Source organism: Orcinus orca, chromosome 6, assembly GCF_937001465.1.
Source record: "Orcinus orca chromosome 6, mOrcOrc1.1, whole genome shotgun sequence".
In the NCBI taxonomy this organism is placed as follows: Eukaryota; Metazoa; Chordata; class Mammalia; order Artiodactyla; family Delphinidae; genus Orcinus; species Orcinus orca.
In genome coordinates this window covers 73131918-73147692 of record NC_064564.1, presented here as the reverse complement: position 1 = coordinate 73147692, position 15775 = coordinate 73131918, and the positions used below count along the sequence as shown (strand labels likewise).

General features: G+C 35.6%; 1 protein-coding gene across 3 annotated transcripts in view; it reads left to right on the top strand.

The window, feature by feature from the left end:
- The window catches only part of CEMIP2 (cell migration inducing hyaluronidase 2), a 78403-nt gene that overhangs the window by 31279 nt on the left and 31349 nt on the right, over positions 1-15775 (top strand). For all 3 annotated transcript variants that reach the window (XM_049710772.1, XM_004276391.3, XM_049710773.1), the window contains 6 exons: positions 860-1029; positions 2096-2305; positions 2617-2822; positions 2963-3032; positions 6369-6497; positions 8700-8788. In XM_049710772.1, coding sequence (XP_049566729.1) covers positions 860-1029; positions 2096-2305; positions 2617-2822; positions 2963-3032; positions 6369-6497; positions 8700-8788 — 874 coding nt within the window. The remainder of the gene's footprint in view (positions 1-859; positions 1030-2095; positions 2306-2616; positions 2823-2962; positions 3033-6368; positions 6498-8699; positions 8789-15775) is intronic.

The window sequence follows — 15775 nt, the reverse complement described above, 5'->3', positions numbered from 1 at the left end:
GTTAAAGGAAAATTTTTTGCTTTAGAAAAAAATGGGATTGGCCCACTTAGCAATTTTTTCTTGTTTCATTCAGTGTTATACTTTAAGCAGAAAACAAAAAGCTAAAAAACCATGATACAATCTGGCATTAATTTCATTTGGAAATTCCCACTCTTGTTAACAAGTCTACGTGATAATGAGTCTCCATAATCTCAACTCCTGGATTTATTTGTATTTTTCCTTCCTGAGTTTTTATAGTAAAGATCAGATAAAAACTCATTATTAAAGTGTTTCTAAGCTTCCAATAAATGTGGGAATTTAAAAGTGCATAATAATATTACAATAAGAAGTGGGAAGGGAAAGATGGTTATTTCTGTACTGTTAATGTCCAAATGCAGATTACTTTAGCTTTGAAGTAGAAGCAAAAACAATTTGACACTCTGTTATCAACATGTACAGAACCATTCGTTTTCCTAGATCCAACATGCATCTGGGTCTTCATGTGTTGTCCTCAAGGGAGTAGAACAAGAGCACATGGACAGGAAGCAGAGAGAGAGAGACAGCATGGATTCTTAGTTAGATTCTGGATTATTGGTGCTGTTCAAGAGAGGACTGAACTACTTCAGGGAGGAGTAAGGTCTCTGTGTGTGGATTTGATAGTTGGTAGTGAGGGTTAAGGCATTGAGTGGGGGATTAGACTATATAATCCTTAAAATCTTTACTTCCTGGGATTCTGTGGTTCTGAGGTATTGAAGAATGGAAGAAAACAATAAATTATAATAATGTCTTGGAGTTACAGAATAAAGAGGACTATCTTTTTGACATAAGTTTTATGTTTTCATTGTTCTAATGTTATTTTTGCTTTGCTCTCATCAACCAGAAACGCCTCAGTTCCTGCACATGGGTGAGATTATAGATGGTGTAGACATGAGAGCTGAGGTTGGAATTCTTACCCAGAATATCGTAATCCGAGGAGAAATGGAAGACTCGTGCTACGCTGAAAACCAGTGCCAATTCTTTGATTATGATACCTTTGGGGGACATGTCATGGTAGGCAAAAGGATTTAATGAACTCTTTGAAACCCTGGCTGCTAAGTGCATGTTGAAAAAACTTCAAGTTTTGGAATGAGATCTTTATGGCTATTGAAATCATATTTTATTTCTTTATCCAATAACAATGAGATTTTAGATGATTAAAAGATAAGGTTATATCTTTATTTAGTTGATCTGGACCTATAGTTAAACCATTTAAGAATTGTCCTGTGAAGGATTAAATCAATTTACATTGGGAAGAACCAATTATACAGACAAAGAAACAATCTCAGTATCATGCATGCAATCTCTGAAAGAATCAGTTTTTTTTTTAAAAAACATATTATGAAACGGTAAGCAGTACACATTCAAAATATGTTTCTGTAAAGATATTTTTTGTATGCAGATTTTTACTCTGTAAAAGTACTAAACACTTACTGTGTGCTAAGCATTGCTCTATGTACTAGTGTATTGGACTCCTGGGCTGCATTTTGGCTACATGTGTCTTAAAATCAGTTTTTGTGCATTGAGTAGGCTATTATTGTTGGCTACGTTTCTATTGCACTGATTTCTAAAATGTTGGTCAGTGTCATTTCTTTGTTTTTAGTAGTGTGATAAAAAATCCAGTGTTTGTAAATATTGAGATCGCTCCAGTGGTGGATCAACAGAGGCGTTTTTAAAAAGGACTCAAGTAAACAACAGTATGTGCTAACTAAAACATTGAGGGAGGATTTAGAAATAATTATTTATCAAACTCTGGTGGAGATTATAGAAATGAAAGAATAAGACAAGACTGGAAATGGCCAAAATATTTGAACAAACCCAAACATATATACAGAAACCATTTCTGTAGTTTTCCATGTTACATTTCCTTTATTCCTAATGAGAGGCTATTTTTATTGCTCTTCAAAGCATTCACTTATGTAAAGAAGCATTTGCTAAATTATGATCTGGGAAAACAGTCTAGTCTAGTCTCCTTCAGATATTTTCTGTTAAAACAATATTTTTTGCTACTTTGCTATTCTGAGCTACTTTGCTGAAGCTACTTTGCTTACGTATTAGTTTGATTTTGGTTATCTTACAGATAAAGAAAAATTTTACTTCAGTCCATCTTTCTCATGTGGAATTGAAACACATGGGTCAGCAGCACCTGGGGCGGTATCCTGTTCATTTTCACCTGTGTGGAGACGTGGATTATAAAGGAGGGTACAGACATGCAACGTTTGTGGACGGCCTATCTATTCATCACAGCTTCTCAAGGTGCATCACTGTGCATGGGACAAATGGCTTGCTGGTAAGTAGCCTCACATTATGTTGATGCATATTATGGAAACAGTTAACTCTCCTTCATTCTCATGACTTCTCAATTTTATATAAGTAAGCTGTTATACCACATGTCTTACTCTATCCTGCTTTACTGAGAGTTCTGCTGTTTTTGTCTATTCTTTTAAGAGATCAATGAACCCTGACATTTGACTTTGCCCCATCAGCTAAGATCAAAACTTGTTTTTGCTTTTGTACTGAGCATGCCTCATGAATAGCACTTGTCGCTTAAACCGCAGTCAATCTTGTTACCAGTGACATCATACACTTGTATTTCTGCAGATAAAAGACACCATCGGATTTGACACACTAGGTCATTGTTTCTTTTTGGAAGATGGTATTGAACAGAGAAACACTTTGTTCCACAATCTGGGACTCCTCACCAAACCAGGCACCCTACTTCCCACTGATAGGAATAACTCCATGTGTACCACCATGCGGGAAAAAGTGTTTGGAAATTACATCCCTGTGCCTGCCACTGACTGTATGTGAGTAATTGGCGGAGTGAAAAACTCACTTGTGATGGTCAAGGGCTGTTGGCTTTTGGGGAAGATGTTTTGGGGGAGGTTTTTAATAGGTGGGATTTTTCCTGATGAATGTTTAAATAACCTTAAAAAATGCCTTTCAGGGCTGTTTCAACTTTCTGGATTGCTCATCCCAACAATAATCTGATTAATAATGCAGCTGCAGGCTCACAGGTAAATAATAAAGTGCTTCAGTTTTTTTGTATTTAAGTTTGTAAGTATTCTGGTTTATATATATGCATTGTAGTTTGTGGTAATCTAACTCAAGCACCTTGCTTTCTGGTACAGCTTATTTCATTGAGAGCAGGCTATAGCTGAGATGGTTCTTCTATTTTTTCTAAATCATTTGTGCCAGTTAGTGTTTATGAGTGTAGTAAGACAGGCGCTAAATGCCAGAAAAGAGATGGGCTCATATCTAGGGTTATCATGCCATCTCCAGAGTGTATTTTTAGTGTATTATGTACGATCTTTCTGGCTTCCCTATTTCAGTCATATATTAATGAGCAAAGAAAGCCTTATGAGAGTGGATTATTCTGTAGAATATTATGACAACGGTCATTCTGGTCAAAGGGGCACATCCTTTTGTTAAATACAGGGATTGTATACACTTAGGGATTTCGTCTCTTTGGTAAAGCAAGGACTCAATTGTATGCCTTAAATTGTTTCACATACACATACACAGGGATAATTTAAGAGAATAAATGAACTGTTTTTGGATGACAGAAATGTCTCCTGGATAAGCTTGGAGAAATTTACATTTGTAATTGTGTGTTTTTAGGGCTGCTAATTTATAACATAAAAATGAATCTTTAAGACATGATACTATTATGAGTATATCTGTGCTGAAAACTATAGCACAGAAATATGAGCTTTGAAGCAAAACCTGAATATTCATATATATACATCATGGCTATTAACATTTAAAAAGGAAAGAGATACCTAGCATTGTTTTCCAGGATGAAATAAAAAATAGTTGAAGGGAGTATTTCTTCAAGATAACCAGAAAACAGGTATCACTGGGTGATGGTAGAATTCACACCTGTGATTTTTCTTAAAAACATAAAACATAAAATTCTTATTTGACAGAGCAGAGACCTGGACATTCAATCATTTCAGGCCTCTATTCATTCATTTTTCATCAAATATTTGTTGAGCCCATACGGGATTTGTGTTGAGAGTTTCTGATTGGAAGATGAGATTTTGGGTAAAGGTGACCAAGGGTTTGATGTGCAGTCTTACCCCAGGATCATCTTGTGATCTGTTACATTACAAATCAACAGTCAGAGCAGAGCTTCCTTTCAGCTGTTTTCAGAAGTCATGGGTAGAGGATCAAAGCAAATTGCAAATAGTCCATGAAAATATGTAAGGTGAGGTTGCCAGACGTCCTTATTAGGCCTCATGTGAGAAAAGCAGAAAGCAGGTCTCTATCTTTTCCATCTCCTGTGTGTTCTTCGTCCTTTGCATTCTGTGAGTTCTTTTCTTCTCTCTAGAAAAACTGTTCCAGTAAAGCTCATGTTTTGGCAAGGGTTTTCCTCCCAAAGTAAATCAAACCCTTTTTTCTTGGTACCTTTCCACTGCGTTTTACAAAGCTCCCTTTGCCTGTTTTGACACCACAGAGTTTTAACAGGAAACAGCTGCTACCTCCTTATCCCGCTTTTTCTATCCCCCAACCTGAAACTCCATTGCATCTTGGGAGGGTTTACTCTGCCCTCAGTTTATAGGGCTATGGTATGGAGCCTTCTTCACAGCCCTCCAAGTCTGTTTTGTGCCCAAAAGAATAGAGGTGGCAAGCACATTTTTCAGAGTAGTTTGTTTTACTAAGACCCATCTGTAAAGTTTTATCATGGAAAAATGCCACATATTGCATTCGTTTTGGTGATATGTTTTCCACAATTCATATCTCTATGCTCCTAAAGGACTTCGTTACAACTAATATAGTATTTATTACATATATTATATTTTAGTTCTCTCTGTATTTCCCATTAGAGTATGAATTCTTTGAGACCTGGCACTAAATAAATGTTTGCTAAATTTGAATTGATACCATACTTTTGGACTATATATTTGAGTTTTAACAATCTGTTTAATCAGAGTTCCTTCATGTGAAGTTGTCCTTCACATTGGGCTGATTTTTAATTAAATTGTAAAATAAAAAATTATCACAGAGATTAAGAACATTTCATTTCGATTTTTATATCTCATTTTGAGTGTCAGAAATTTTCAAACTGTTCTGCTGCTTTGGTTAAGGTAAGTAACACTGAAGTTGAACAGACAGGACCTAGCCTGAGACAGCATCCTGATTCATGTGTGTGGTGGTTTTTTCTGTTTGGCAAAAATTTGCCTCGGGACAAGAAGGGCACTGGAGTTGTTTGAAAGAAGTCAGTGATGGATAGTTGTTTAATAGGTATGACTCATCTATTGATCAGGTTTGGAGGTAAACAGAAAAAAACCCATATTGCTAAAAGGCTGTGCTGTCCTGGTCACATGGAAGGGAAGGGAGGATTTGGTTCTAGTTCTGTATGACTTTTTTTTTCCCCCAGCTGTTATTTAATACTTTGATTTAAAAAATTTTTTTATTGGAGTATAGTTGATTTACAATGTTGTATTAATTTCAGGTGAATCAGTTATACATGTACATATAACCGCTCTTTTTTTTTTAGATTCTTTTCCCATATAGGCCATTACAGAGAACTGAGTAGAGTTCCCTGTGCTATACAGCAGGTTCTTATTAGTTATCTATTTTATATATAGTAGTGTGTATATATCAGTCCCAATCTCCCAGTTTATCCCTGCCCCACCCCCCCCACCCGTTATCCCCTGGTAACCAAAAGTTTCTTTTCTATTGGATTGGCCAAATGAACTTTTTGGCCAACCAAATACATCCGTGACTCTACTTCAGTTTTGTGAATAACTTCATTTGTACCCTTTTTTTTAGGTTCCACGTATAAGTGATATCATATGATATTTGTCTTTCTGTGTCTGACTTACTTCACTCAGTATAACAATCTCTAGGTCCAGCCATGTTGCTACAAATGGCATTATTTTGTTCTTTTTCATTGCTGAGTAATATTCCATTGTGTGTGTGTGTGTGTGTGTGTGTGTGTGTGTGTGTGTGTGTGTGTGTGTGTGTATGTACATACCACATCTTCTTTATCCATTCCTCTATTGATGGACATTTAGGTTGCTTCCATGTCCTGGCTGCATGAGTTTTTAAAGTAGATAATGATGGGAAAGTTACTTCGAAAATAAATTTTGGTATCAGCCAATTCTATCTTTTGTCCCATCTTACAAGCAAAGTTAAATATACCTTTTTTTTTTAAGCCTGATATACTGCTTTGAGTGTACTAGATGAGTGCACAACTCTTAGAGTCAATTCTGAGCCTGAACCAATGAATAATTAGTGTTAAAAAGATGAAACTTGTTTGTGAAATGCTTAGGTTATGTGAGAGTGTTTCATAGAGTGGCTTTATAAAAGGAGGCTTTTTAATAATCTTGCCCTTTTAATTATAGGATGCTGGAATATGGTATTTATTCCACAAGGAACCTACGGGGGAATCCAGTGGATTGCAGCTCTTAGCAAAACCAGAACTCACTCCATTGGGAATATTTTATAACAACAGGGTCCATTCAAGTTTTAAGGTAGGTTCCTAAATTTTAACAATCAGTACATAACGATTTGCAGGGTAAAGGATGGACTACTGTGATTACAACTGAGAAATGTTAATATTAGATAGAACTTGTCATCAGAGAAAGTAATTTGTGATTAAATAAGCAGACTCCTAACCTTGCCACATTCAGGATGTATAGACAGCTTTCTGTTTATACACACATAGGAATATATGCTACGGCACACATGTACATGCAATCTGAATAATTATAATAATGGACTTGACCTATGAATCCTCATCCTCTTCCTTCCCTCCCCTTGCCTTCTTTCCAATCTTTAATATCATTACATGTTTCTAAGGATGTACACATTAGTGTATTATATGCTTCTGGAGCTTAAAAAGCATATTTTCTCTCTTCTCTCAGTGCTAATAGGGTGTCCTATTGGACACTTAATACTAGTTATGTAAATAGTGAAATATTGTTTAAGAATATTTGACCCAATTTAAAATGATATATAGGTCAAGGAGACGAAAGGCCATTTAAGAACTCTAACTTTCATGATATTTGGCACTTGTCCCCACCTCCCTGGTGATAAATGCATCTGGTTCATTTTATGCTCCCAAGGCATCTTGATATTTTCATCATGTATTACAATGCCCAGATTCTTTACTCTGATGTGCCCATCAAAGTTGAATTAATACTTTCCATTTATGATACTCAGAGGATCCTTTAAAAACCTAAGTGTGATGTACTTTGAAGAGCTTAGAATCACTTGATGAAGACTTGAGAGAGGAAAAAACTTAGAAAGAATTGTGGTTTTTATGAACTGAATAGTTGATTAAGGCTAGTAACTGTTGAAAGCAGCACTTCAAAGCAGAAATCCTCAAAATTTTCTAATTATAAGTGGTATTACAAAAAACACCTTATTCTAATTAATTTTTTAAATGTCATATACCATGAGGACATGTAGTAATCTACTGTATCAATTTAAAATAAAAGGTATTAGATCTAAATAATGAGTGGATTATTAGGTTTTAACTTATTAAATTTGGGACTGACTATCCAGAGTGATATCAGACATCCAGCCTGCTGGGTGTCTCAGGGACACATAAATAAAATGTGTTCAACACGAAAATACTTATTTTTGTCCCCATACCCATTTCTGTGTCTTCGTTTCAGTGAATGAAACCATTAGCCACTTAATTGCCCAGACTAGAAATATATGAACCTTTATTGTTTGTTTCCTTTCCCTTATCCTTAGACATTTTATTAATTACAAATGGTATCAATTCTACCTAGTAAAGAATTCTCACTCTATTTTACCTGTTACTACTGTCACGAGTCTAGATCACCTTTATTTCTCTTCTGGATTACTGTAGTCAGCTCCTATTTTTTCTCTTATCTCTCTTTTTGCCCCTTTCTAATTCATTATCCATCTTGTAGCCACAGTATTCTTTCTTAAAATGCACTTGATTCCATTGCCTTTATTAAATGTCCCATTGTCTTGACTCTTTAGCGTATCAACTCTGCACCATCTGGCATTTGCTTCTCTTTAGTCTTCTTCCTTACCTTTCCTCCCTATATACATTTCCTGTTAGTCCAGCTAAGATTTTTTTCCCTCAGATGTGCCATGCTTTCTCTCATCCCCAGATGTTTTGTACAAATGATTCCCTTGAGTACGTTCCGCTGGGTTCTTCAACTTTCCCACCCACTCCCTGCCCTTCATCTCTGACCTGTTCTGTGTGGTTAGTTCCTTTAAGTTTCAGCTTTAGGATGTCACTTCTTTTTGGAGACATTCCCTGAATTCTCTCTCTCTTACCTTCACAAAAGTTCTTATCTTGGTGCTTTTCTTATGTGCTGCCAAAGCATCATCTACTTCCTTTGTTATATGCTTATAATATTGGATGGTAATTGTTTATTTCATTGCATGTCATCCTGCTAGTTTATGTGTCAGTAACAGCAAAGACCATAGTTTTCTGGTTGACGTATAATGCTTGGTGCCTACCCTAAGGTGGGCACTAAATAAATGTTTGCTGAATGACCGAATGAGTAAAAGTATTAAAAAAAATACAGTAAAGTAGCTCTTTTTGTAATACCTTTGCTTTGCTGTTTATTCCCTTCTCCCTCCTTTTTTGGTAGATGTGATAAGCTAAAACTTATTTCATGAATCATTATATATATAGTTATAACTTGGGATTCATATTCATTTCAGTCCATTATTATATTTTCCAGGCTGGCTTATTTATTGACAAAGGTGTCAAAACAACCAATGCTAGTGCTGCTGACCCAAGGGAGTACCTCTGTTTGGATAACAGTGCAAGGTAGAACTGGTCCTTTTAAATCACACTCAAGCCATATCTTGCCAAAGTAAAACTTTCTGAGTTAAGCTGTTGCGCTCTTTCTCCAGTAACATGTTTAAAATGAAGTTTTCAGGGTTTGTAGGAGGGTTTTGGAAAAACATTTATTTTGCTGTTCTAGGTCCTGTGGCTGGGCTTTTCATCTTATTGAGATGCCAAAGAAATTGATGCTTTTTCTCTTTTTGACAGTTGTAAATTGACGTTAGAGAGAGTTGTAGAAAGAGAAAGAAAAAGAAGAGAGATATGTTGAAAAAGGGTTCAAAATTTGGCCAAAAGTAGAACATGATTCATTGAAAAACAAGTTAAGCTAAGATGTTTTAATATAATCCCTGAAAACCAAGGCATATATAATTTATTGTTAGTGGTCAAAGTGGAATGTCGCGTTAAATCTGTTTCAAAGGGAAAAGTCTCAAACTTGATGATTAAGCTAGTTCTGGTTCAGTTCTTCGTAGTCTCAGTTGCATATCATAGCTGGGCTATGTGTTACTCTCCTTTATAACCACAAAATGTGGTTAGGATATGGATCAGCATTTCAACAAAGTTTTTTTTTTTTACATGCTGTGTATGAGCCAAAATAAATAAAATATCTCCAATGGAAACAAAATTTTCTGGAAAAGATGGCAACTTAAGGTCATATTCAGTAGAAGTTGTGTACATGTTATTTTTCTATACTTCAAGTTGATTGACCAACTAAAGGATCTGAAAGGGTTCTAGATTTAATAGGCTCTGTTGACAGTTATTTACGAAAAGGATGACAGGCGCTATTGTTCACAAGGGAATAAAGTAGGAGTCACAATGGAGGTTGGTAAAGCAGAATCCTTGTGACACAGTAATAAAGGTCAGGAGAAAACTGGGCAAATAAGTTAGTAGAATTAGTCATTGTTAAAGGTCAAGATGAGCCTGAAATATATTAAAGCAATGATCAGAAAACATTGGACAAGTGGAGAAATTGTGGGCATTGTTTAAATAAAACACAAGGAAGGTACTGGACACCTAATAGCTGGGCAAGGTATGACATGGAAAAAGAGGAGATAAACTTGAGATGAAAAAGGAGCATACAGATGACAACAAATTATGAACCAAAAAGAGAATATTAACTGACAAAACAAATCTTTGCTAGAAGATTGCTGCTGCTTTTTAAAAGAGTTTGTTATAACTGGTAGAACTAATAATGTGTACTTTGCTAAGTTAGTATTAACAGAAAAATCTTTATACACAGCACAATTGACTCTCTTATCTGCCTTAAAAAATTACATGTGTGTGTATAAATGGATGGATGAGAAAATATATTTCAGAATCTATTGATATTTTCATTATACTTGACAATAAAACAACTTGTTCATAGTGGCCTAAGAAGTTCTTTACCGTGTGTGAGTGTATGATATTATGATAATGGTATTCTTTCCTCTGCTCTCTGTTACTTTTGTTACTAGTTTATAAATACATACATATTGGTAAGGAATTAGACTCCATTTGGAAGTTGTTATTGAAAAGAACTGATTATAGGAGAGGAGTAACAAGACATTTGACAGCTAGTATATACATTTAATTTTGTATAAACTGATGTATAAGATATGCCCTCATGCATTCATGCAGTTCAGACATGAGTAAAAATGATAAAACTTAAACACAAATGAGTAATAAGCCAGCCCATGAATTAAACATCAGACTCATGGGATCCAGAAGATATTTAGTCTGTTCAACAAAGGGGAAGTTGACCTAATAGTTAATCAGATGAGCCTTTCCTTGTGTCTTCAAGATATGAAATTACAGGAATCCAAAGACGGGATATTTTAAATCCAGAAAGCTCCCAGTTTAAGATTGGGAAATTTCATCTAAAAGGGTAAAAGAGCATGAGAACCAACAAGTGCATTTAAAGCAGAGGACAATTAAGGGAGAGTTGGGAAGTGTGCTGAAGGCTTATACATGAAGGTGATAGAAAATTAACTGCATTTTCTACATACCAAGTGGGAAAGAGGATGAAAAATAAAGGTTATCTGAGCAAGTGGTCAGTGATTTATATGGATAGAAATTTCAGAAAAAATGAGACGGCTACAGCAGAAAATCAGATGTTGCTTTACTGTACTTTTTTTTTTTTTCCTTTTTGGCTTTCTTTTAGAACATTGTGTAGTTTCTTTACCAGAACTCTTCCATCTGCTTGATATTATGTGATGACTGCAAAGCTGTTTGGCAGCAACTACAATGCCAGAAGAGTGGGTGATGGCTCAGAGTCAGACTTTTTACCCCTTAGGTCAGAGCCATTTAGTGTAAGGCCTTATGTACACAATCTAAGGGTGGATGTAGTGCTTTCTAGATTGGTCTCCTTACCATCCGTTCTCCATTATCCTTTCACCAAGTAGCAGCTAGTGACCAGTTAAAAAGTGAAATCCGGTTATATCACTGCCCTGACTCCATGTTTCTGATGACTTTCCATCACACTTATTTATTTATCCACCTGCTTTATTGAGGTATGATTGACATGTAAAAAGCTGTGCATATATAATGTGTAGAACTCGGTAAGTTTGGAGATAAGTACACACCCATGAACTCTCAAGGGCATAGACTTATCCATCACCTGCCAAAGTTTCCTTCTACCTCCTTTATGGTCATTATTTTTTTAATTAAAAAATAAATTTTTTGTGGAAAGATCACTTACCTGAAGATCTACTCTCAGCAAATTTTAAGTATACAATACAGTATTTTTAGCTATAGGCACTATGCTGTAGAGTAGATCTCTAGACTTTATTTATCTTACATAACTAAACCTTTTGTGCCCCTTTGACTATCACTTCACCATTTCCTCCTCCCTCCAGCCCCTGGCAACCACCATTCTACTTTTACCTTTGCATTTAGAATAAAGAACCACACCCTTGCCTGGCACATGCCTTCCTGTCTATCCTCTCCCTCTTGGTTCTTACTTACCAGCCAATCTGCTTGTTGTCCCTTGAATATGCCAAGCTCACTCATGCCTAAGAACCTTTGCACTTGCTGTCTTCTGGGCATAGCTGCTTCTCAAATCATACGTATTTGATGAGCACCTACCATGTGCCAGCAACTTTCATAGTGATGTTTGTGCAAATGATGTTTCTTTCACGTATGATTGAAAATCTCAACTGGCTGAAATGGTTTTTGTAAAGCTGTGTAGTTTTTTCTCTCCCAACCTGCCCAGCTCTGTAAGATTATGATGGAAATGATCTTTTTAAAAATTAGGTGGCCTTATGGAATTATTTGAGTTGTTACAGTTGACAGAGGTTTTTTTGTTGTTTTTTTTGGTGGGGGGGTGCCATGCTGCATAGCATGTGGGATCTTACTTCCCCGACCAGGGATTGAACCCGTGCCCCCTGCAGTGGAAGTGCGGAGTGCTAACCACTGAACCACCAGGGAATTCCCGGTGAACAGGGTTTTCTGTTTTTTTTTTTAAGAAAAAAATTTTGAATTTTATTTTATTTTTTTATACAGCAGGTTCTTATTAGTTATCCATTTTATACACATCAGTGTATACATGTCAATCCCAATCTCCCAATTCATCACACACACACACCCCCACCGCTTTCCCCCCTTGATGTCCATACGTTTGTTCTCTACGTCTGTGTATCAGTTTCTACCCTGCAAACCGGTTCATCTGCACCATTTTTCTAGGTTCCACATGTATGCTTTAATATACAATATTTGTTTTTCTCTTTCTGACTTACTTCACTCTGTATGACAGTCTCTAGATGCATCCACCTCTCTATAAATGACCCACTTTCGTTCCTTTTTATGGCTGAGTAATATTCCATTGTATATATGTACCACAACTTCTTTATCTATTTGTCTGTTGATGGCTTTTAGGTTGCTTCCATGACTTGGCTATTGTAAATAGTGCTGTGATGAACATTGGGGTGCATGTGTCTTTTTGAATTATGGTTTTCTCTGGGTGTATGTCCAGTAGCGGGATTGCTGGGTCATATGGTAATTCTATTTTTAGTTTTTTAAGAAATCTCCATACTGTTCTCCATAGTGGCTGTATCAATTTACATTCCCACCAGCAGTGCAAGAGTGTTCCCTTTTCTCCACACCGTCTCCAGCATTTGTTGTTTGTAGATTTTCTGATGATACCCATTCTAAATGGTGTGAGGTGATACCTCATTGTAGTTTTGATTTGCATTTCTCTAATAGTGATGTTGAACAGTTTTTCATGTGCTTCTTGGCCATCTGTGTGTCTTCTTTGGAGAAATGTCTATTTACGTCTTCTGCCCATTTTTTGATTGGGTTGTTTGTTTTTTTAATATTGAGCTGCATGAGCTGTTTATATATTTTGGAGATTAATCCTTTGGTGATTCGTTTGCAAATATTTTCTCCCATTTTAAGGGTTGTCTTTTCATCTTGTTTGTAGTTTCCTTTGCTTTGCAAAAGCTTTTAAGTTTGATTAGGTCCCATTTGTTTATTTTTGTTTTTATTTCCATTACTCTAGGAGGTGGATCAAAAAAGATATTGCTGTGATTTATGTCAAAGAGTGTTCTTCCTGTGTTTTTCTCTACGAGTTTTACAGTGTCTAGTCTTACATTTAGGTCTCTAATCCATTTTGAGTTTATTTTTGTGTATGGTGTTAGGGAGTATTCTAATTTCATTCTTTTACATGTAGCTATCCAATTTTCCCAGCACCACTTATTGAAGAGACTGTCTTTTTTCCATTGTATATCCTTGACTCCTTTGTCATAGATTAGTTGACCATAGGTGCATGGGTTTATCTCTGGGCTTTCTATTCTGTTCCATTGATCTGTATTTCTGTTTTTGTGCCAGTACCATATTGTCTTGATTACTGTAGCTTTGTAGTATAGTATGAAATAAGGGAGTCTGATTCCTCCAGCTCCATTTTTTTCCCTCAAAACTGCTTTGGCTATTCAGGGTCTTTTGTGTCTCCATACAAATTTTAAGATTTTTTGTTCTAGTTCAGTAAAAAATGCCATTGATAATTTGATGGGGATTGCATTGAATCTGTCGATTGCTTTGGGTAGTATAGTCATTTTCACAATATTGATTCTTCCAATCCAAGAACATGGTATATCTCTTCATCAGTTTGTATCGTCTTTAATTTTTTTCATCAGTGTCTTATACTTTTCTGCATATAGGTCTTTTGTCTCCCTAGGTAGGTTTACTCCTCAGTATTTTATTTTTTGTTGCAATGGTAAATGGGAGTGTTTCCTTAATTTCTCTTTCAGATTTTTCATCATTAGTGTGTAGGAATGCAAGAGATTTCTGCATTAAATTTGTATCCTGCTACTTTACCAAATTCATTGATTAGCTCTAGTAGTTTTCTGGTAGCATCTTTAGGATTCTCTATGTATAGTATCATGTCATCTGCAAACAGTGACAGTTTTACTTCTTCTTTTCCAATTTATATTCCTTTTATTTATTTTTCTTCTCTAATTACTGTGCTATGTTGAATAATAGTGGTGAGAGTGGACATCCTTGTCTTGTTCCTGATCTCAGAGGAGATGCTTTCAGTTTTTCACCATTGAGAATGATGTTTGTCGTGGCTGTGTCGTATATGGCCTTTATTATGTTGAGATAGATTCCCTCTATGCCCACTTTCTGGAGAGTTTTTATCATAAATGGGTATTGAATTTTGTCAAATGCTTTTTCAGCATCTATTGAGATGATCATATGGTTTTTATTCTTCAGTTTGTTAACATGGTGTATCACATTGATTGATTTGCGTATATTGAAGAATCCTTGCATCCCTGGGATAAATCTCAGTTGATCATGGTGCATGATCCTTTTAATGTGTTATTGGATTCTCTTTGCTAGTATTTTGTTGAGGATTTTTGCATCTATAGTCATCGGTGATATTGGTCTGTCATTTTGTTTTCTTGTAGTATATTTGTCTGTTTTTGGTATCAGGGTGATGGTGGCCTCATAGAATGAGTTTGGGAGTGTTCCTTCCTCTGCAATTTCTTGAAAGAGTTTGAGAAGAATTGGTGTTATCTATTCTCTAAATGTTTGATAGAATTCACCTGTGAAGCCATCTGGTCCTGGACTTTTGTTTGTTGGAAGTTTTTTTTTTTTTTTTTGGAAGATTTTTAATCACAGTTTCAATTTCATTACTTGTGATTGGTCTGTTCATATTTTCTATTTCTTCCTGGTTCAGTCTTGGAAGGTTATGCTTTTCTAAGAATTTGTCCATTTCTTTGAGGTTGTCCATTTTATTGGCATAGAGTTGCTTATAGTAGTCTCTTAGGATGCTTTGTATTTCTGTGATGTCTGTTGTAACTTCTCCTTTTTCATTTCTAATTTTTTTGACTTGAGCCCTCTCACTCTTTTTCTTGATGAGTCTGGCTAATGGTTTATCAAGTTTGTTTATCTTCTCAAAGAACCACGTTCTAGTTTTATTGATCCTTGCTATTGTTTTCTTTTTTTCTACTTCGTTTATTTCTGCTCTGATCTTTATGATTTCTTTCCTTCTACAAACTTTGGGTTTTGTTTGTTCATCTCTCTCTAGTTCCTTTAGGTGTAAGGTTAGGTTGTTTATTTGAGATTTTTCTTGTTTCTTGAGGTAGGCTTGTATTGCTATAAATTTCCCTCTTAGAACTGCTGCATCCCATAAGTTTTGGATCATCGTGTTTTCATTGTAGTTTGTCTCTAGGTATTTTTTGATTTCCTCTTTGATTTCTTCAGTGATCTCTTGGTTATATAGTAACATACTGTTTATCCTCCATGTGTTTGTGTTTTTTACATTTTTTTCCCCTGTAATTGATTTCTAATTTCATAGTGTTGTGGTCAGAAAAGGTGCTTGATATGATTTCAATTTTCTTAAATTTACTGAGGCTTGATTTGTGACCCAAGGTGTGATCTGTCCTGGAGAATGTTCCATGTGCACTTGAGAAGAAAGTGTAAGCTGCTGTTTTTGGATGGAATATCCTATAAATATCAATTAAATCTATCTGATCTGTTGTGTCACTTAAAGTTTCT